Raw genomic sequence first — 22,788 nt, forward strand, 5'->3', positions numbered from 1 at the left:
CAGAACTGGACTTTTCAGCACAGCTATCAGGGTAATTCTTTTCAGAGGGCTGTGTGCCATTTGATTTCAAAAACAAGAGAACTTGGCCTGCTTTTCCCTTTGCTTTCATTGCTGAATCCTTTTAACAATTGTGGATCTGTAATTGACTGTTTTCACCACTTTGCAACCCTGAAAGTCCCTCAGAAGAGAAGCATTCTAGCCTTATATCATGGGCCTAGCGCATTGATGATCCCTGCATGGTTCAAAGCTTTGGGGTTATGACCCCAAAGTAGCCAACTTACATCCTAGAAATATTTTGCATATAGAAAGCTGTCTTCAACATTGAACCTCATCAAGGTTATTAATTATGAACTTTTTAATATTCCTACTTAATATTTCTGGGGTTTATTATAGACTTTTTTAAATTTTGTTTATAGACCTTTTTAATTTTTTGTTTATTTCAGCATATTATGGGGGTACAAATATTTATGGTATGTATATTGCCTTGGCCCCACCCAATTCAGAGCTTAAAGCATTTCCATCCCCCAGATGGTACGCACCGCATCCATTAGGTGTGTATATACCCCTCCCCTCCTCCTCCCTCCTACCTGCCTGACACTCGATGAATGTTATTACTATATATGCACTTAAGTGTTGATCAGTTCATAGCAATTTGATGGTGAGTACATGTGGTGCTTGTTTTTCCATTCTTGTGATACTTAGTAGAATGGCCTCCAGCTCTATGAAGGATAACAAAGAGATGCTAGATCACCATTGTTTTTTGTGGCTGAGTGGAAATCCATGGTATATATACACACACACATTTTATCAATCCCCTCATGTACTGATGGGCACTTGGGTTGTTTTCATATCTTTACAATTGAGAATTGTGCTGCTATGAACAAATGCAGATGTCTTTTTTATGGAATGTCTTTTGTTCTTTCAGGTAGATGCCCAATAATGGGATTGCTGGATCAAATGGTAGTGCTACTTGTAGCTCTTTGAGGTATCTTCATATTACTTTCCACAGAGGTTGCACTAGTTTGCAGTCCCACCAGCCATGTACAAGTGCTCCTATCTCTCCACCTCCACGCCAACATTTATTATTTTCGAACCTTTTGATAAAGGCTATTCTCATTGGAGATAAGTGATATCTCATTGTGGTTTTGATTTGCATTTCCCTGATGATTAGAGGTGTTGAGCATTTTTTCATATGTTTGTTAGCCATTAGTCTTCTTTTGAAAAGTTTCTGTTCATATCATTTTCCCACTTGTTGATAGGGTTGTTTGATTTTTTTCTTCCTGAGTTCTATATAGATTCTAATTATCAGCCCTTTATCAGATACATAACATGCGGATATTTTCTCCTGTAGGTTGTCCATTTGCTCTGGTGATAGTTTCCTTGGCTGTGCAGGAGCTTTTGAATTTGATTGGGTCCCATTTATTTATTTTAGTTGTTGCCATGATTGCCTTTGGGGTCTTCTTCATAAATTCTTTGCCTAGGCCAATGTCTGTAAGAGTTTTTCCAACATTTTCTTCTAGAATTCTTGTAGTTTCACACCTTAGTTTTAAGTCTGTTATCCACCGTGAGTTGATTTTGTAAGAGGTGAAAGGTGCAGATCCTGTTTCAGTCTTCTCCACATGGTTATCCAATTTTCCCACCACCATTTATTGAATAAGGATTCTTTTCCCCAGTGTAAGTCTTTGTCTGCTTTGTCAAAGATTAGATGGCTATATAAGGATCATTTTATATCTGGGTTCTCAGTTGTGTTCCATTGGTCTGTGTGTATGTTCTGTGCCAGTAAAATGCTGTTTTATTTTTTTTTTTTTTTTTATTTTTTTTTTTTTTGAGACAGAGTCTCACTTTGTTGCCCAGGCTAGAGTGAGTGCCGTGGCGTCAGCCTGGCTCACAGCAACCTCAATCTCCGGGGCTCAGCGATCCTACTGCCTCAGCCTCCCGAGTAGCTGGGACTACAGGCATGCGCCACCATGCCCGGCTAATTTTTTGTATATATATTTTTAGTTGGTCAATTAATTTATTTCTATTTTTGGTAGAGACGGGGTCTCGCTCAGGCTGGTTTCTTGAGCAATCCGCCCGCCTCGGCCTCCCAAAGTGCTAGGATTACAGGCGTGAGCCACCGCGCCCGGCAAAATGCTGTTTTAGTTACTACAGCCTTGTAGTGTAGCTTGAAGTCTGGTAAATTGATCCCTCCCATTTGTTCTTTTTTGCTTAAGGTTGCTTTTGCTATATAGGGTCTTCTGTGGTTCCATATGAAGCATAGAATTATTTTTTCTAGATCCGTGAAAAATGATGTTGGTATTTTAATAGGGTTTGCCTTGAATCTGTAGATCACTTTGAGTAGTAGAGACATTTTAACAATGTTGCTTCTGCCGACCTATAAGCATGATATGGTTTCCCACCTGTTTACATCCTCTGCTATTTCCTTCCTCAGTGTTTTGTAGTTCTCCCTGTAGAGATCTTTTACCTCCTTAGTTAAATATATTCCTAGGTATTTTATTTTCTTTGCTATTGTGAAGGGTATTAAGTCTTTGGTTTGGTCCTCAGTTTTACTGTTGTTGGTGTATAGGAATGCTACTGATTTCTGTACATTGATTTTGTAACCTGAGACATTGCTGAATTTGTTTATCAATTCCAGTAGTCTCATGGCAAAATCTTTGGGGTTTTCTAGATACAAGATCATATCGTCAGCAAATAGTGATAGTTTGACCTCTTCTGCCCCCATTTGAATGCCCTTGGTTTCTCTCTCTTGTCTGATTGCTCTGGCTAGGACTTCCAACACTGTGTTGAAGAGAAGCAGTCATCAAGGGCAACCTTGTCAGGTTCCAGTCCTAAGCAACAATGCTTTCACTGTTTCCCCGTTCAATATGAAGTTGGCTGTGGGTTTGTCATATATAGCTTGTATCATTTTTAGGTAAGTGCTACTATGCCTATTTTCTTAAGCATTATTATCATAAAAGTGTACTGACTTTTGTCAAATGCTTTTTCTGTGTCTACTGAGAGGATCATACAAAGGATCAAACAAAGACCTTTGTTTTTGCTTCTGTTTATGTGTGAATTACATTTATGGATTTGCATATGTTGAACAATCCCTGAATCTCTGGGAGCAAGTGCACTTGATCGTGAAGAATTATTTTTTTGATAAACACCTGAATTCAATTTGCTAGGATTTTGTTGAGAATTTTTGCATCTATGTTAATAAAGGATATTGGTCTATAGTTTTCTTTTTGTTGCGTCCTTTCCTGCTTTTGGCATCAGGGTGCTGTTGGTCTTATAAAATGTTGGGGAGGATTCCATCCTTCTCAATGTTGTGGAACAATTTCTGCAGGATAGGCACCAGTTCTTCTTTGTAGGTCTGGTAAAATTCAGATGTGAAACCATCTGGTCCAGGACTTTTTAGGAAGGTCTTTTTATTGCTGCTTCAATTTTATACTTGATATTGGTCTGTTCAGGAATTCTGTTTCTTCCTGATTGAGCCTAGGGAGGCTGCGTGTTTCTACGAGTTTGTCCATTTCCTCCACACTTTCAAGTTTATGTGCAGAGAAAGGTTTTTATGGTATTCATAGATGATATTTTGTATTTCTGTGACATCAGTTATAATTTCTCCTTTTTCTTTCCTGATGTAGCTTATTAAAGTACTTTCTTTTCTGCTTCTCGTTAATCTAGCAAGAGGCAGGCCAATTTTATTTTTTCCAAAAACCAACTTTTTGTTTTATTAATCTTCTATAGTTTTTTATTAATTTCATTTAGTTCTGCTCTGATCTTTGCTGTTTCTTTCCTTCTGCTGGGTTTGGGGTTGGTTTGCTTGTCCTTTTCCAGTTCTTTGAGACAGTTCGTTCTATTGTTGATTTGTGATCTTTCTGTCTTTTGGATGTAGGCATTTATGGATATAAATTTTCCTCTCAGGACTGTTTTAGCAGTGTCCCACATATTTTGACAATTTGTGTCTCCTTTATCTTTTAGTTCAACGAATCTTTTGATTTCCATCTCAATTTCCTCCTTAACGCAATAATGATTCAGCAAGGTTGTTTAGTTTCCGTGACTTTGTGTAGAGATGACAGTTTCTGTTGGAGTTGATTTCTAATTTTATTCCACTGTAGTCTGAGAAGATGCATGGTATAACTTCTATTTTTTAAAGTTTTTTGAGACATGCTTTGTGGCCTAGGATATGGCCAATCTTAGAGAATGTCCCATGAGCTGATCAGAAAAACATATATTCAGTGGTTTGGGGGTAGAATGTTCTGTAAATGTCAGTCAGGCCCATTTGTTGTAGAGTTCTGTTTAAGTACATTCTTTCTTTTTTTACTTTCTGTTTGGAGGATATGTCCTTTTCTGTCAGAGGGGTGTTGAAGTCTCCGGCTATTATGGTGTTGCTGTTTATCATTTTGTGTAGCTCAGTTAGGATTTGCTTTATGAATCTGGGTGCACCTGAGTTAGGTGCATAAACATTTAGAATTGTTATGTTGTCTTGTTGAATTGTACCCTTAATCATTATATAGTGACTATCTTTGTCTTTCATTACTTTTGTTGATTTGAAGACTAAGTTATCTGAAATCAGAACTGCCACACCAGCTTTCTTTTGGTGCCCATTTGCTTAAAATACTGTTTTCCATCCCTTCACCTTCAGTCTGAATGCATCCTTGTGGGTTAGATATGTTTCCTGAAGACAGCAGATACTTGGCTTGTGTATATTTGTCCATTCGGCCAGCCTGTCTCTTTAGTGGGCTGTTCAAGCCATTCACATTTATTGAGAGAATTGATAAGTGGGGGCAGATTTCTGTTCATCTTATTATAGAATTGACTTCTGTTTGCCTATCCCAGGGATCCTCAAACTTTTTAAATAGGGGGCCAGTTCACTGTCCCTCAGACAGTTGGAGGGCCGGACTATAGTTTTAAAAAAACTATGAACAAATTCCTATGCACACTGCACATATCTTATTTTGAAGTAAAAAAACAAATGGGCAAAACACCCACATGTGGCCTCCAGGCCATAGTTTGAGGACACCTGGCCTATCCCATACTCTGAGGCTACATGCAACATAAATTCCTCTTAGAAAAAAGCCCTTTCCACCTCACCTCAAAAAGAGTTATTTTTTTTTTTCAAAAAAGAAGATAGTTGTCTCAAGCATCCTTTATCTCATGTGATCTCTCAGCAGCTTTCTACAAAGGCTAACCAAGTCTTCATAAAAACACATTTTTGCTACTTTAAAAGCCATTTGCACTGGTTTTCTTCCTATGTTCCTGGGCTATTCTTTCTCATTCTTGGTGGCTTCCTCTAGCCACCTCTTACCTAGCCTGTTGGACTCTCACTCTTTGTGCAATAATGATGCCTGTGGCTCCAGTGTGCTCCTTTATGCCAGGGATTCTGGTAGATCTAGCCCCAGACCAGATCTTTCTTGTGACTCTAAGTACAGCTATCTGTGGACATCCCCACCCAGATGCTCAACAAATATGTCACCTCAGTATATTGAAAACTAAACTCCTGAATCCCTAGCTCCGTGTAAGGAGTACCCCCAATCCAGCCATCTTTCCAGCTAAAAATATTTTTCTTTCCTTAGTCTCTTAATCTAGACTCTTCTAGCTTTTCAGTGACTTTTTAATCTCTCCACTTTTCTCTATTCTCTCACCTCCACTTTGGTTTGCCTTCGTCAACTCTAAATTATTGTAACAGCTTCCTAACTCTATATTTGCTGTTAGACCAAGGCTTGGCAAATTGCAACCAGTGGATTTAACATCTTTTAAAGGGTTATTAAGAATAACTTTTAAAAGGTCATTAAAAGAGCCAATGAAATTGAGCACAGAGCTATTAGGTTTACTTGCCCAAGGTCTCACACTTAATATATGGTGGAGCTGGGATTTGGATCCAGGGTCATTAAAAGAATGGCTTTTATGTTTTTAAACAGTTATTAAAAACAAACAAAAAATTAGAATATTTAACAGATACTATAGGTGGCCCCCACAGCTGAAAATATTTACCATCTGTCCCCTTGCGGAATAAGTTAGCCTCCTATTCTAGACTACTCACCATGCTGCTGCTGGAGCATCTTTCTTGCAAACCTGACCATGCTGCTTTCATGCTTAAAATTCTTTTAATGGCTTGTCATCACTTGAGGATAATGTTTAGTGTGATACCTCTTATTGTCTCACATCTGCCCCTCTCTCTAGCTTTATCTCGTATCATGTCCCCTGCGTGTCTTGTGGCACTGAGCCTCTGCCCTCAGCAGTTTCCCATCCCTTCATGTTTACAGATTTGCCTGAGGCCTTCTGACTCTTTCTTACAGGAAGCCTGTCCCCAAAACCCCATCAGAGGACCTTCCATGACCCACTCAGTACTCCATACATAATACTCTGTCTCAGCCCTCACCACTGTGTATTACAATTAGCTGTTTGTTTCTCTAAATTACCTTCTGGATTGTGTTAGTCTTCCTCAAGGGCAAATGTTTAAGAATGTGTCTTGTCTTTTTTACCTCCACAATTCTAACATGATAGATAATCAACAAATGAAAAACTGGTGAGTGAATGAACAAAGGAATGAATAGATGGATGCTAGTGATTAGGAGGCAGGGTTCCTAATTGTCCGGAGGCTGTGATCCGTATGGTTTTACATAATCTGGACCTCCAGTCTCTCATATGCCACTGTGGCAGAATTTAGAGTGAGTCCCACTCTTAACTAAACATTTCTGCCTTGTCCACGTGTTCTCCACTAAACAAGTTTCAGGAAACCCTGAGATTCTATGGCACACAACTGTATTATATAATCTGAAAAGCACCGCTGAAGGGTCATTAAGCACAGAGATTAAATACCTTATAGCATCCTTTCTCCCATCACATCCAGGCAAATGGAGAAATCATGATTATCATCATCACAGCTAACGTTTATCGAGCACCTATGTTGAGTTTCAGGTATTCCATCACCCTTACAATAACCCTTTGAGGTTACTCTCCCTGTTGTATAAATGCTGAAACTGAAGCAGAGAGATGCTAAACTCACTGCTCAAAGTCTCACACTTACTAAGTAGTAGAGCTAGAATTTGAATCCCAGGTAGTGTGGCTCTAGGGGCTGTTTCTTTTATTGATTTTTACCTCAGTCGGATACATGGACTTGCCATTGTGTTATAAGAAAGCCACTGAGGTCAACTGGGCCGAGCATAAATAGCACTCAGTATTCCAGCCAGCTGGCTCCCAGTTTATGAGGCTTTTGTTTTTGTTAATATTTTGACACATCTGTTTTAGGAATAGCCTTTTCTTCTGTTGATAGCTCTACTTTTACATATCAATGCATACATGTAGATATGCACAGTGTCAAACACACAGTAGACATTCAGTAAGCATGACAGTTGCTACCTTTGTGTGTGTCTCTGACTGGGTACGTTTACAAGTGCTGACGGCCTAAGCACGTGTGTGGGTGAGAGACCTAGACCACAGGCAAGATGAACCCCAACTGCTCCTCGCTTTTCAACTCTTCTGTATAAACACTGAACTCTTCATCACATTTTGAGCTGAGATTCAGGCAAAAGCTGACTCCAATTTTCATTTGGATAGGGTGCAACACACACCACACCCCTGGCCAAAGAATCTGGTAAATAATCCTCCTGCATATCGAATACCAGGAGGCTGATGTAATATGGACAGATACATGTTCAATATTCCTGCATCTGAATCCAACTGTAGAAGCAATACCTGTTAAAGACAATGCTGACTTCCTTGTTGAAAAGAAAAGCCAGATTTTCCAAAATTGGCACTGCAAGTTGGATTACCAAATTGAGAAAAACAGCTAGATGAAGATTGATCTTTTCTTCTGGGAAAGAATTAAATACTGCTGATAGCTCCACACTGGCAGGGAAGTCCTTGCTCGATATTTAACACTATTGGACCAAGAGTGAGCCAATGTCACATATTACCCATAGCTTGGTTGATGTAAGTCTTAAAGCATAAGACTTTCCCAAGGTTATGGGATTTTTCAAGAGGAATGTAGGTGAACATAAAGAATAATATGACACTAGATACTGTGAAGAAAATACTTCTTGAGGGGCAAGGTGGGAGGTAGCTCACAGGTGATATTCACTTACATGGAAGCCTAGGGAAAAGGCTACCTCCAAGGAGTTTCTGCCTTTTAACCCCTAAGCCTGTTCCAGTTTTCCTTCTCTTCTGGATCTGGGTGTTCCCACCGTATGCTACCCACCTGCTTCATCCAGAGGAGCAACCTGATGGTATTAATACATCAGTTAACACAAAGGGCAACCCACAATGTATAACAGAAGACAGTAAGGCTGGAATCAAAGCAACTTAGGCACAAATCCTAATTCTGCCACTTAGTATTGAGTCCACTTTAACTTCTCTGAATCTGGCTTTCTTACTAGTTAAATTAAAATGATACTAATAAAACGAAGCACTAAGTTTTATTCTGCCCTTCCGAAAAGAAAGGGTGTGAAGAACAGAAATAATGTCTGTAAAGTGCCTGACACATGATGAATACTGTTTTGTCAGTATCCATAATCATTGTCATTTAGACATGGAGCCATTGTATCACACCATCTTCCAAGACATCACAAGATAAAAACATTTACCCTTATTTTAAGGAACATCAAAGCAGTTGTTCATAGATTTGGGGTGGAAAGGTGTCTAGGGAAACACAGAGTGATAGAGAATTATCATCCTAACTCTGAGCATCAGGAGAGGATGCTCATATTATGCTGACATTCTTTACTATCATTTCTGATCTTGTATAAAAGTGAAATCTGTAGGCCCTAAATGCTTATACTTCCCAGAAAGCTTTGAACAATGTTCAAAAGTGGTGCAGAATAGGAGATGAATTAAGGAGTATTTGGAAGACTTTAACTTGGGCAGCATAGAATATACACAGATGGAAACTTCTTAGAATGGAGGAGAGAATCCGATGGGAAATTCCTCCAGGGTCAATTTCAGGACCATAGTTGTGAATAATGCTGTATGTAAAAATCATAAGCACATGACATGCAGTGTCCAAGTTTGTAGATAATAATAAAAACTGGAGTCAGAGAAGATAGGGAGGGAAAAATAAGCCAGTTTCAATTTGGTTTGGCTTGTTTCCCTTACAGAGCTAAAGGAAATGGAGATGACAAATGTTTTTCCCCATTGAAAAGTGTAAAAATAGTGAGCCAAAGGAAAAAGAACCAGCCCAGTAAATACATAAGCCTCAGCAAGAGAAAGGTATTAAGAGTCAATGCAGAGGTCACAGAAATGACCATCATGAATCAGGCAGGTAAAGAGCAAGAGAGGATACTTAGGCAATCAGAGACGACCAGACAGCACAAGTGAGGCTTAGAGTCAGGCACTGTCTGTTCCCAGAAAGGCTAGGGCATCTCCAAAGATCCTGCTAGCAGTTAGCTTATTCTTCCTAGAAGAGTGGTCCTAGCAGATGCCAGAGTTCTGAAAAGTGGTTAACATTTTTTTGTATAAATGAGGATGTCACTGAGACAAACCAAAAGTGAAAAATTTTCCATAAGTTAGAAATCAGCAATTTTTTCTTGTAAAGGGTTAAATAGTAAACATTTTAGGGTTTGCAGGCCATCCTGTCTCTGTCCCAGCTACTCATTTCTGCCATTATCGCATGAGAGCATAGATGATATTTAAGTTGGTTTGTCAGTGTTCCAGTAAAACTTTATTTACAAAAGCAGTTGGCTGGAGTTGGAGGACCCGTCTCATAGGTAAATAGGAAATCCCATCAGAGTCATTTTATGCAGAGGTTTGTAATTTGAAAGGAATTGCCCAAAAAGCAGATAAAACTATACATATTAGGAAATTTAAGCCTTCATGAATTTTGAAGAGAAGGAAGCTAAAGGGTTTGGCAAGAAGTAGGAGGACAGGGTTAAGAATGTGTGGTCAGGTGGCCCTTCGCATTCCAAAAATACTTTCTATACTTCTGAACAATCATGAAGCTTCTGGAATCAAATAACTTTTAGGTGGCAATTACATTAAAAACAGTAAAGGTTAAAAAAAAGTGGCCCTAGCCAGATGGTGATATGAAACTCTTCATGAACCTCAAATCTGTTCCCCAAAATATCTGTACAAAATAAAACTCTCCCTTTGCAAGCCTCTAGGCTACTATAATTTTTGGTTTCAGAAAAAAATTCTTGCTTATAGAGGTCTTCTCAACAGCATTCTTTTTTCCTCTTTCTTAAAACTATTTAAAATCCAGAATATTCTTTAATGATTGTCCATTTCCCTGAGTAACTACAAACCTTGGCATAGATGACCCCACACCAAAAATGCAGCCAAGCCACATGCCTTCCTACTAGGCCCCAGTGGATGCCTGGATGTGGTCAGTTTAGGCAAAGGTTAAAGATGATTCCCTACTCCTACTTCCACCATGCACTAGCTAAGCAAATTACCTAACTTCCCTGAGCTTTCGCCTCCTCTCTAAAATGGGAAAATAATCTCATTCTAGTAACACAGAGTAAAACGATATAAAGCATATACACTTATCTAATAAATATTGGTTCCCACTCCCCTTTTGTGGTCGATTTGATTATCCAAATCTAAGGAATCCCTAGGCAGAAAAGAAAAATCTTCATTTTACAATAAGGAAAAGACCTCACCATCACCTCTTAGAAATAAGAGTTGAAGGTAAATGTTCTTTGAACAGACTCCTTTAACTTTGCTTACTTGTTCCTAAGTTCACTGTTTTCCAACTCAAATTCTCTTGTTCTTGTTCTTGTTTATATATGTTTCTGAAATGGCCGGAATGATCCATAGCTTTTTTTTTTTTTTTATTCTAAAATTTCGGTAATTTATCAATAGTGTTGTCATAAAACAGCTATGGAAATAACTAGTTGTCCTTATCCAGAAATTCCTGAATCAAGATTAAGGTAGTTGCCAACCCCTTGCTCCCTCCCATAGCCCTGATTTATGTGTTTTCCTGGAAATCCATACATTTCTCAGCCATTTACCCATGTCACAACAGCTCTTCACAATGTCCAGAATGTATAAGCTCAGCCATGAAGAATGAATGGTGATGGTGATAATAACAACAGTAACAAAATCATAATAATCTATAGTTCTGTAGTTTTTAACACATGCCAGATACTTTTGTATGTACTTCAAATGCATTAGCTCATGTAGAATCCTCACAACAACCCTAGGCAGGTACTGTAAAATTCTCATTTTACAAATGAGGAGACTCTGTCACTGAGAAGTTAGGTAAATTACTTCCCAAGGCTACGAAACTACTAAGTGGTAGACCTGGGGTTGGAACCCATCATTATGGCTATGAAGGCTGTGTTCTGAGCCACTCTCCACTGTGCTATGTTGTAGATGTGATCGCTTTTAGCCCATTGCTTTGAAGGTAGCTAAAGAAGTGTTTATTAAGTATTTATTCAGAACGCCAACACTATGCTGAACACCGAGGAGGAAACTATGAAAGAAATAAAGAGTCCCCATACTTGAGGTAATAACTTACAGTCTAACTGAGGAAATGAGACACTGAAGATTGGACAGAGCTTTGTAGTGTAGCTCTGAACAACTGGAAGATCAGGAAAGAGAGGGATTCTTACGGATTATGGGGTAGTACCAGGAAACACATTAAACTAGTTCTCAAGGGATGAGGAGGAGCCTGGCTACTGTTCTAAATGAAAAGGATACACCTATAATTTCTAGCTTCCATTCAGTCCTGTGTTGAGGCCTAAAATGGGTTTAAGACTGCTTGCTTGTTAGGGTGATAGGCTTGAGATGGCATGATTTCACATCCCATGTAGTAGATGGGCATTTCTGTGCCCAGGACTTGAAAATTTCATCTGATGCTAGAAATTCTAAGAAGGTTACCTTAAGATACCTGTAGCATTTTTTAAAATACCAATTTATTAAATGTATCTAATATTTAAGCTGATGCCTTTTTACTTGGAAGATAGTAAGAATGAGTCTATATATTCTTTTATGTGATGTTCACAAAAACTCTCTGAGGTCAGTATGAGCCTCAATTTATAGGCCCATATAGTTGAATCACTTGCCCAAGTGTACTACATGACTCCAGACCGGAGTGCAAGTTTCTTGACTCCAGTGTGGGAAGTCTTTCCCTCCACAAGGCCACTCCTTGTGGTTGGTCACGGAGGTCAGTTTGAGACAGCATGCTGTCACAGAGAAGCTTACAAGTAAAGGTCCCCAGAAAAGCAAAACTGCTCCTTCGTTTTTCTGGCCAGAAGTATGGTCAAAGAAATAAAGCAGTAAGTTTTAGCCCAGTAAGCCAGAACGGAAGTGGGGTATGGTATGGGAGGAAAGCAGGGAGTATTCATATACCCAACACATACCACAGTACCATTGACTGTGTAGGTCTTAATTGTGCCCGTTTTGTGTCCTCTGATCCTCTGGTTCCTTAAATTCCAAAACAACCCAGAGGAATCGTTCTGGTTTTGCTTGGAAAGCAGCACTATGTTTCTGTGCCTGTGCATTCTAAAACAGGCCTGTCGAATTTGAAACCTAAATACAAGCTGACAGAAATCAGCTACTAACAAATTAAGTTAAATTAGTAGAGTACATGCCTAAAATACAAAGAAAAAAATTTTTCCCGTTATCTTTCTCCCTGGTTGCCAGGCTAGATGGGGAGGCTGAAGTTTTCATCAGCAAGCCCTTTCCTTTGCCTGGCCGTGCTTCCTAGAGAGCCCTGCATGGGAACCTTCTCCAGAACTACTGCTCCCCCTAGTGGCAGCCTCCAAACCGCCATCTACCAATTTTCTGGGCAGTGTTGTAGTGTAGTTGTAGTGTAGTGATAATAGGAATCGAATCCTCCCCTAACCCTGAAAGGATTTATGCCTTGGTAAATTATTAGGGAAGGGACAGAATATTCAAATGGGCCAAATGTACAAAAGACACACATGTGGACAGCTTTCTAGTTACAAGAAGAAAGCATGACTAAACAGTTGAATCTTAGGGTGGGCTCAAAGGTATTATAGAGTAGGGGGAAAAAGTGCTGAAATAAGAACAAGAAACCCTACTTCAAATCCTGACTCTGCCTCCAAATAACTATTTACCATTGAGTTAGACAATTCAGTTTTAAGAATATAAACAATGTATAAGTATACATAATAAGTGACAACTCCAGGCTTTGTCCCATGTAGATTTTATTGTAAGATATTTAAGGCTGTTTTTGTGAAGGCAAATATTATAATTTTTTTATTTTTGTATACAGGTTATGGAATAATAGAATATACAGATGCTGAATCTCATGATCTACATTTATTCCTTTGCATTTCCACTACTGCTATCCCAGTTCAAATCCATATGGCTTTATGCCTAATGTGGTGGATCACCTCCCTTCTCTTCGTCAACTTTGTAGGAATTCCTTTCTAGCCTTCAGACTTGGGCAGAAGCATTATGGCTTACTCAGGTGGCAGTGCCTAGAGGCACTAATGCAGCTACAAAAGCTAATTCCCACCTGCAAAAAAAAAAAAAAAAAAAGGATGGTCAGGCCCAGTGTGGGGGACGGGTTTATACCCACTACCTGAGATCAGGCAGGTTATTTAGTTCTATGCAAAAACAAACAAAAAACCTGATTATAGAACTCCGTTAAGTTGCCTGGGGAAAGTTGGCTAATATCATGTGTCCCTCTCATTTCTTTCCTCACAATCTCCTCATGCTCCCAGCATTACCAACAAAATTTGGAAATACTAAAAGAGAGTCTAGAAATCCCTCATGTAGTTTAACAGTTTCCTCCATTGAGTAGGAAAATATACTTCAGCTGATTTCTAGAAGTTGTGATAGGCTAAAATGTAGGAAGGTAAAAGGATTTGACAGTGGCCATTACTTAAATCATAGTAGGACCAAAATAAAGTTCAGAAGAACTGTCTTCTAGCTGCCTGCTCTGAGTGTTCAAATCAGGAATGAACCCTTTCTGTAAGGAAAAGAGAGGTGTTGCCAGTTCTAGGGAGGCAACTACCCTAATTGTTTGGAAATTTAGCAAAACTTAATCCCTACCTTTTCAGTATGGTAAAATTGGACAGTGACCTAAGTGCCATCATCCTGAGTTCTATTAAAATTTAATTAAGCCTGCTTTTATTATTTATCAATTGTTGTGATGGTATAAATATTCCTGGGATATCATAAAGATTTAAAACATTAAGTCAATTTTTAATTTGTTTAAATCTAAAACAGCTTGAACACCTGAAGAGACTTATCAATGATATTGCATTACGTTGCATCTGATAAGATTCCTTTAGAAAACAGTACACCATTATCTAAAATAATGTATGGCTTACTAACGATAAGTAAATGCTATAGTCATTTTTCTCTTATTAGTTTCTTTGAAATAAACTAACGTATAATTGAAAAAATACACCTAATGCTTGTTGGATGAGCGAATGAATGGGTGAATGAGTTAGATCACAATCTTTCAGAGGCTTTCCTTTCTGCCCTCTCAACATTTCAGCTCTAGTGTTCAATGCCACAAAAGCTTAATTGTCTCCAGTAATAGTGATGATGATCTGGAATGGCACTAAATCAAGTTCAAATCATCCGAAAACATCCCTGCAGCTAATGTGTTCTATCTCCTTCCTCATTTTTACCAGAACTGCTCCTACATTACTAGATTGATTAATGTAAACCTAACTTCTACTTCCTGCCATCCCTCTGATTGGAGGTAAAAACAAGCAATGCAGCAGGCTGAAGACCAGAATAGGAGCTGAGGAAGCCTCATTCGTTGCCAGACTGGTTACCCACCTCAGAATAATTGACAGCTGATGAGAGGTGGTGCTGAACTGCGGGTGTCACACAGTCTGGGAGGCCCAGCAAGGGAATTTCTCAAAACAGAGTCCTAATAGAGGAAGAACCTTGCTGGGACAGATGTGACTCCTGGTCTTCATTTCGCCACTGTGGCTTCTGGATTCCCCTGACCTACCTGTGTTTCCCACACCCTTTCTAGAAAAACAACCCGAGTTGCCTGCTTCCCTCCTAGGGATGGATATTAACATAATATTGGGTACATAGTTTTTTGAGGCTTGTGAAACTAGGGAGGTGAAAAGAATCACAGGGATGGAAATGACTGACTCTAAGAGCCCCCAAAGTGGCTGCTAAATCATTTGTGTGCTGTTGAATGATCTGTCGACCTGAGACACCTGCCAGGTCCAAGCATTGGATCTTGGAGCTTCTCACCTGGCCCTCCCAACCCTTCTAGATTTCCACCTCCACAATACACATTCCAGCTCTTGGCAGCCTCACTGAGTCACCAGGACATCAGTGTTGAGCCATCATTAGTCACTTATCCACTTAACTGCCATGATTTAGCAGGTAGTTCCTAGAAATAGCATAAATGTAGAAAAGAAAAAATACAGTAGACTGAGATGGAATGGGTTTGAAGCTCACTGTAGGCACTCACAAATTTGATTCTTATAATTCTTTTCAGATTAAAATAGAAGTATCTGAACCAGACCGTGATTGTTCTGGAATTGCCTCTCTCTGACCCTAAAGGGCAAGTTTTGCCTTCATTCTACTGGGCACCTTCTCTACAAAGAGCCCTCTGTAGTACTGTGGAAAAATAAGAGCAATAATTAAGACCTGAGTTTTGTGCCACATAATGTTTACAAGAAAATGAAGACAGCGGATATATATATAACTACCTAGAATTGAGAGGCTGTTACACGTACAATTTCTTTCTAATTTACACGTCAAGATCTTCTCGTCATTATCTGACTCCTGGCTTGCTTTCTTTCACCTCAGCCGTAACAGATGCCTCTCTCCGTACCCGAAGCCCCACCTTTGTCCCACCATCCAACCAAGCTCCACTCCTTTGTAACTTTGCCTTTTCCTTAATGAGTCTTCCCCAAATCTGTCTGTACCATTTGTTCTAGCATACTCTCTCACCCTGACACGTGTGTGTTATATGTATTCAGTGCACATGTGTTGTCTGCTCCAATTGGTAGCATTTAGATAAAGTAATCAACTTACTTTGATTTGCACAAGCAATCCAAAACCTCCTAATTTGAGACTACTACCAGAACCACACCAATTAAAATGGCAGGGGAGCCTGGGTTCCTGAATGTCTGTGTCGCTGGTCTCTGTTGCTAAAACAGGGTTCTGAGTATACCCTGAGGTTCCTTTCTGCCTTACCATATTGAATGTCAAAAAGGAGTCAACGGACTTGATCAGGTCTACATTTCTTTTCTGTTGCTCCAGGATTCTTCTACAGCCAGATGATTCCTTACAGATCTTGGCACCAGTGGAAGCTGATGTGGGTTTCTACACTTGCAATGCCACAAATGCCTTGGGATATGACTCTGTCTCCATTGCTGTCACGTTAGCAGGTAACCTGAAAACCCTTGTTCAGTTCACTTCATAATTCTTTATTGAGTAATGCCTAGAATGTTTCAAGCAGGCCCAGGGACACATAGATAAATGAGACCCAGACCTCACCTTCAGGGAATGTATAATCTATAATTATAATGGAAGTGAAGTATAGTATGAGGTAGAATGAAGTAAGTGTTGTAACTGATAACCAAATAGTATGCAAGGACAATTCACTCCTGCTGAGAGGTCTTAGAGTTGGGGTTAATGGAATTTTGAGAAGCAGAGATGGGGGAAATATTCCAGGCAGAAAGAACATATGCACAAAGGTGATATGTGCAAGTGTTAATAAGTAGCATGTCAGGAAACACGAATGTGAATTATGATTATTGAATGTTCTTTTGGATCCTGCCATTTCTCCTTGTTCACCTGTTGCAAAGAAGTCTTTAAGATCCATAAGTAATTGGAATTCTGTGGTCATAGCTTGGAGCAGGAGTGGTCCTCAGAACTACTCTCTGATTCTGCTTTATTTCAGCCTCTTACTTTTTATATATTTGCCAACATTTTGCCTTCATCTATAGAGGTTAGACCAAACATTCCACACGTGGGTGGTGACTTAACATCACAACTCAGAGTACAATGTCTCCCAAAGTTATTGTCTTTTAGTAACAGATTTACAGAGCTTTTATAAAACCTCTTTTCATAGGACAAATCCATGCTTTTGAAACTGAAAGAGACCTTAGATACCAGCTGGACCAGCACCCCCATTTCTCAGAGGTCAGGCACCCTGAGGTCACACAGCTGCCCAGCTAGTGGCGGGGAGAAGAAGGGAACTTAGTCTATTCTTCTAACTCCCAGCTAACTCCCAGCTCATTGTTCTCTTCACTTCCCCACTGATCCTACCAAAATAGGATCCTTTTTCTCAGATCTGGGTCATACAGTCTTTGTGGCTGTGCGTTGCATGTGTTTGTATTTATTCTTTTCAATTGCTGCTCTCATCAGATGATTCAGTAGATGACAGAAAAGCCAACATCACCCCACACTGACCTCATCTGTCCATGAGGGGATTATGTTGTCACACTGTTCTCCAGTCACACATGCTACTCCCTTGCATGTCCGTTTAGCAACAGTATTTCTGCCCCCATGACCTCAGGCTGATCTGGGAAGGGACCTTTAGCAGGCAGCTTTGCAAGGAAGAAGATCAAAGTCAACAATGAAGAAGGCAAGTTAGGGGGCCCTGGGCTGGATTAAAGACTGATATTATTAATGCCTATTTTTTTGTGAATAAAGCATTTGCTTTTCCTCTAATGTATTCCAGTTGCAATCCTTATTCCCTTCTCTATACAGAGGCCAGATGCTCAGCACCAATTTTGTTAAATCTCTCCTGCCATCCGCCCTCCAACCTGCTTTAACAAGGGCACTGCTGACGTCCTTCCAATTGCTGGCAAAGAGTGGCTCTTGCAGGATTAACTCTCTTGTTTATATTTATCCAGATATGGTTCATCTCTGTCACAGACTAAATACCCTTTGTTCACCCGAATTTAATATGATTAATGGAAACCTGTCTGGAATTAAGCAAGGCAATTGTAACATCAGGCTTGTCTTTGGCTCTTTGAAGAGCAGCTATTGGAGGCTGCCAACAGGTTCAAAGCCAGGGAAGAGAGAGCAGCCAAAGAGGCACCAGGGAAGGGGAGGAAAGGGGCTGACCGATAAAGTATGATCACAGACACCACACCCAGGGCTTAGGGAGCTGTGTCCTTGTACTACAGCTGCTGGGGTTTGTGCAGGTCTGCTGGCAAGCCTGTCAAGCAGTCCCTCTAAAGTAAAGGTTCAATATGCATATTTTGCTGTAAGACTGTACTTGCATCTTTACCTGACATTATCATCCACAAGTAATTGTCTGTACTCACAGTGTTAGGTGGCTCACCAACTGCTGTTCTGAGCCTACCCTCTGCTAAATATTGTGGGACATACAGCAATAAATAAAACCTGAATTTTGCATCTATATTCATAATGGATTTTGGTCTGTAATTTTCTTTTTTTGTTGTTGTCTCCTTACCTGACTTTGGTATCTAGGTGATCCTGGCTTCATAGAATGAGCTGGGGAGTGTTCCTTCCTTCTTGATGTTATGGAATAATGTCTGCAGTATGGGTACCAGCTCTTCTTTGTAGGTCTGGTAAAATTTGGCAGTGAATCCATCTGGTCCAGGGCTTTTTTTCATTGGAAGATTTTTTTATTACTGCTTGAATTTTTTTGCTCATAATTAGTCTGTTCAGAAGTTCTATTTCTTCCTCATTAAGTCTGGGGATGTTGTGTATTTCCAGGACTTTGTCCATTTCTTCTGTGTTTTCAAGTTTATGTGCATAGAGATTTTCACAGTATTCACAGATGATACTTTGTATTTCTGTGGTATAAGTTGTAATATCTCCTTTTTCATTTCTGATTGAGCTTCTGTGTGCCCTATTTTTTCTATTCCTGGGTAATCTAGCAAAAGGTCTATCAGTTTATCTTTTCAAAGAACCAACTTTTTGTTTCATTCATCCTTTGTATTGTTATTTGTTTTCCATTTTGTTTTAGGCTTTCTGACCTTTGTTATTTCTTTTCTTCTGCTGGCTTTGGGTTTTCTTTGGTCTTCCTTTTCTAGTTCCTTGAGACACATCATTAGATTGTTAATTTGTGATCTGTGTTTTTGATGTAGGCATTTAAAGCTATGAATTTCCCCTTAGGACTGCTTTTGCCGAGTCCCATAGATTTTGGTAGCTCATGTCCCATTTCTCGTTCAGTTCAAGGAATTATTGATTTCCATCTTAATTTCATTATTGACCCAATAATTATTCATCAGCATGTTTAATTTCCATGACTTTCTGTAGAATTGAATGTTTCTCTTGGATGTGCTTTCTAGTTTTTATTCCACTGTGGTCTGAAAAGATACATGGTGGGATTTCTATTTTTTTCTTTAATTTTTTGAGACATGTTTTGCTAAGATATGATCAATCTTGGAGAATGTTCCATGCACTGATAAGAAGAATGTGTATTTGGTAGATTTTTTGTTTTTTTGTTTTTTTTTGTATTATTCCATTTTATTTTACACTAGGTGGTGGGCACAAAGCAATCCTCCTTGATAAACATGACAATTAGCTTCACTCAGAACATTTTTAATAATGCACATTAAAAAAAAACTATTCATCTTACAAATTGTTCTGCAATCCAAACATACAATAGCTTGGAACACAACATTTAGAAAACAAAAGCCAATGTAAAAAGACAGATTAAAACAACTAGAACAGTACAGGTTTTATATGGCTCGAATTTTACAGTTTTCTTACTGCATCATCAATGTCGGAAATCTGTTCCTTCAGCTGGCTCCATTGCTCTGGATTTAAAGAAATACCTTTTCTTCCTGGTTTCATTTCACCTTCTGGATCCATCCAATATTCTCTAATATCAATTAGAACTTTCCCTTTAAAGTCCCGAACACTAACATACCTCATTTTCCCAATCTGAAACATGTTATCATCTCTGCTGCTGCTGCTCTGCTTGGAAGATGACAGAGCTCTTGAAGTTTCACCAGTCTTTTGCTTCTTCACAGGTTTTTCTGGAGCAACTTGCTTTTTCCTCTTTAACTTTTTGTCAACTTCGCTGTCAGAATCACTGCCAGAAGAGCTTGAAGAAACAAGTTCCTTTGACTTAGGCATTGCTTCGCTCGTGCAGTCGTACAATCTCAGGGTCCCTCGCTCGCGACTCTATTTGGTAGTTTTTATGTAAAATATTCTGTAAATGTCTGTTAGGCCCATTTGCTCTAGAGTCCCTTCTAACTCCAGTGTTTGATTATTTTCTACCTGGATGATCCATCCAGTTCTGTCAATGCAGTACTGAAGTCCCTGGCAATTAGGATGCTGTTTATATCTTTGTCTAGATCTAGTAGGGTTTGCTTTATGAATCTGGGTACTCCTGTGTTAGGTGCATAAATATTTAGAATTGTTATGTCGTCTTGTTGAGTTGCTCGTTTTACCATTATATAATGACCATCTTTATCTTTCTTTACTATTGATGAGTTAAAAACAGTTTTACCTAATATGAGAATGGTTTTACTTGCTTTTTTTTTTACATTTACATATGTATTTCTTTTTTTTTTTAATTTTTTAATTTTTTTTTATTTTGGCATATTATGGGGGTACAGATTTTAAGGTTTCAATAAATGCCCATTTCCCCCCCTCCCCCCAAAAGTCTGAGTCTCCATCATGACCATCCCCCAGATGGTGCACATCTCACTACTTGCTTTTTTTGTTTGTTTGTTTCCATTTGCATGGAATATTTTTTTCCATCCCTTATGTTGAAACTGGATGATTCCTTGTGGCTTAGATGTGTTTCCTGGAGACAGTAGATAATTGGATTGTATTTTTTCATCCACTCAGCCAGCCTGTGTCTCTTAAATGGGGCATTCAGACCATTCACATTGATTGATAGAATTGGTATGTGGGATGCTGTTCTTTTTATCCTATCGGGTAGTAGTATCCTTATTGCTTTGTTTTACCTCTTATGCTATTGTTTTATATGAGCTCTGAGCTTTAGCTTTTGGGTGGTTTTATACTAATGGGTTTCTATTATGTTGATCCATGTATAATGAGGTTATCTCTTGTTTAGCTGGGGCTTTTTTTTCTTCCTTCCCTCCTCATTTGTAAGGGAGTGTCTATAGCATATGTTGGCTAAGAACATCTGACTTTGCTTGCGGGTATTTTCAGGGTCTAGGTTCTGGATGGATGCCTTGGTTATAGATATCCTTAGTGTGGTGGTTTTCTCCAACTAGTTGCTAGTTGTTTGTAGGCTGTAGCAGTAGTGGCTGTGTGGCAGGGGAAGATTCCCTGTCTCTCTTTGATGAAGGATGATTAAGGTCTTTGGGATTCTTTCTCTTTCCCCAGCTCTGGGTGGTCTTAACACTGTGAATTGTATTGGCATGCCCAGTTTAGTCTCTGAGACAGTAGTAGGTGGTGCTTGTGGGTAAGAATCAACCACACTCTGTATGATTGACTTAGCAAATGCTGTAAAGGTCTATGCAAACTGACCTGTCTGTAAGTAGGTGGCACTTGCCTGGAGGAACAAGCTATAGTGTTGTTTTTAGGATGTTTGTGTGGCTCTAGCCTCTCAGGAAAAGCGCTGGAATGCCCCAGGTGGTGGATGGGTCCCTAGAACTTCCTGATGAGTCCTTAGTCTCCATGGCAATAGAGGTGAGTAGGGGGAGTGAGGTGGGACTGGGTTGGGTGGGCCTGCCCTCCAGCTCCACAAAAGCTTGTAAAGCTGCTGTTTCAGTGAGGATCAAAGGTCTGCTCCCAGCCTTCTGGGAAAAGCCACCAGGGAGGGACTGAAGTGGTCCCATACAGCAAGAAAGTCTGCTTATGGAGGTGGATTCATCTGAGATCCACAGTCTGGCTGTCAGGAGCAGGTTTTGCTCTTCTGCCTCCCCCTTACCCTGTTCCAAGGTTTCCCTCCAGTGTCTGCCAGCAGACATGAACTCAGACTAGGTGAGCTCCCCAGCAATATTGCTGCTGGCTGGGAGCTTTCCTGTCTAGGATCCTGCCCTGGGCTGAGAGCCTTCCTATGTTCCACAAGTATGGTGTGGCTGGGACCCACACTGTGCTCTCTCTTTAGTTCTGGCCACCCAGGCTCCTTCACTCTCCAGATTTGTTCACAAATACCCCCTCTGTGCCTCTGAGCAACACAATTGAATCTTGTGATATAGGATCTAGCCTGTGCCTTTTGTGGGTGTATGAAGATCAACCCCTGACCATGCCAGGGAGAAGCATGCTGATCCCGAGTTGCCTACAGGGTGCTCAAGCAGGTTTGATGTATCTCTGCTTTGGGGGTGTGCCAGGCCAGGGGTGCACTTGCCAAGTAGCTGGGCAAGGAGCACCAGGGAGGGCCAGTGCGCAGGGAACTCATAGTCCAAGCACCTGTTAGTCCTCTGCAGGTTTTTATGAGGAAAGATATGAGCCCCACTCTCTGTGGAAGCCCCAGCAGAGGGGCAGCAGCAGCTGAGAGCCCTGGCTCAAGTGTTGCTTTCAACAGCCGTAGGTGGGAGAGGAAAAGGAGAAGAAAAGAGTCTGGATGGAAGAAAGCTGGCCTTCTCCTCATTTCTGTCCCTCTCTCCAGAAAGCAGCCCACCTGGTATGTCCAGGCTCTGGGATCACACAGATCCCCCCGGGACCCACTGGTCCCCTGTGGCTCCCACAGTCTGCACAGGAGTTGGGAAATACTTGTGTGGGAACGAGCAAGATGAAAACTGAGAGGCTGAAGGGGCCGGTGAGTGGAGAGCAACATGGCGCCTGTCATCTTGATTCGGGTCTGTGGTGAGGGGAAATGCCCCAAGGAGGCTGGCAGCCTGGCGCTCTGTCCTCAAGAAGCTCCCAGTTCACTGGTGGCAGCAGCTTTCAGGCTCAAGAGGGTAGAAAGGCTCTCCAGCAGCTCAGGAGCCTGCTGTCTGCCGGAGATGTGAGGGAGGGAGACACAAACCATTCCACCTGCCCTTTCTGCTGGACCCCAAGCCTCTC

General features: G+C 40.3%; 2 protein-coding genes across 4 annotated transcripts in view; one reads left to right on the forward strand and one right to left on the reverse strand.

Moving 5' to 3' along the window:
- Window positions 1-22,788, forward strand: part of ADAMTSL1 (ADAMTS like 1) — an 856,830-nt gene that overhangs the window by 756,930 nt on the left and 77,112 nt on the right. For all 3 annotated transcript variants that reach the window (XM_012769704.2, XM_012769705.2, XM_012769706.3), the window contains one exon: window positions 16,135-16,262. In XM_012769704.2, the coding sequence (XP_012625158.2) occupies window positions 16,135-16,262 (128 nt within the window). The remainder of the gene's footprint in view (window positions 1-16,134; window positions 16,263-22,788) is intronic.
- On the reverse strand, window positions 19,296-20,003 carry LOC105874125 (activated RNA polymerase II transcriptional coactivator p15). Its single transcript, XM_076009221.1, has one exon. It carries the CDS (start codon window positions 19,936-19,938, stop codon window positions 19,555-19,557), a length of 384 nt encoding a protein of 127 aa, XP_075865336.1. The 5' UTR covers window positions 19,939-20,003; the 3' UTR covers window positions 19,296-19,554.

The sequence above is a fragment of the Microcebus murinus genome, chromosome 12 (assembly GCF_040939455.1).
Source record: "Microcebus murinus isolate Inina chromosome 12, M.murinus_Inina_mat1.0, whole genome shotgun sequence".
Lineage (NCBI taxonomy): Eukaryota > Metazoa > Chordata > Mammalia > Primates > Cheirogaleidae > Microcebus > Microcebus murinus.

Coding starts and splice junctions, on each gene's coding strand:
- LOC105874125 (XM_076009221.1), bottom strand. CDS start 19,938: ATGCCTAAGTCAAAGGAACTTGTTTCTTCAAGCTCTTCTGGCAGTGAT.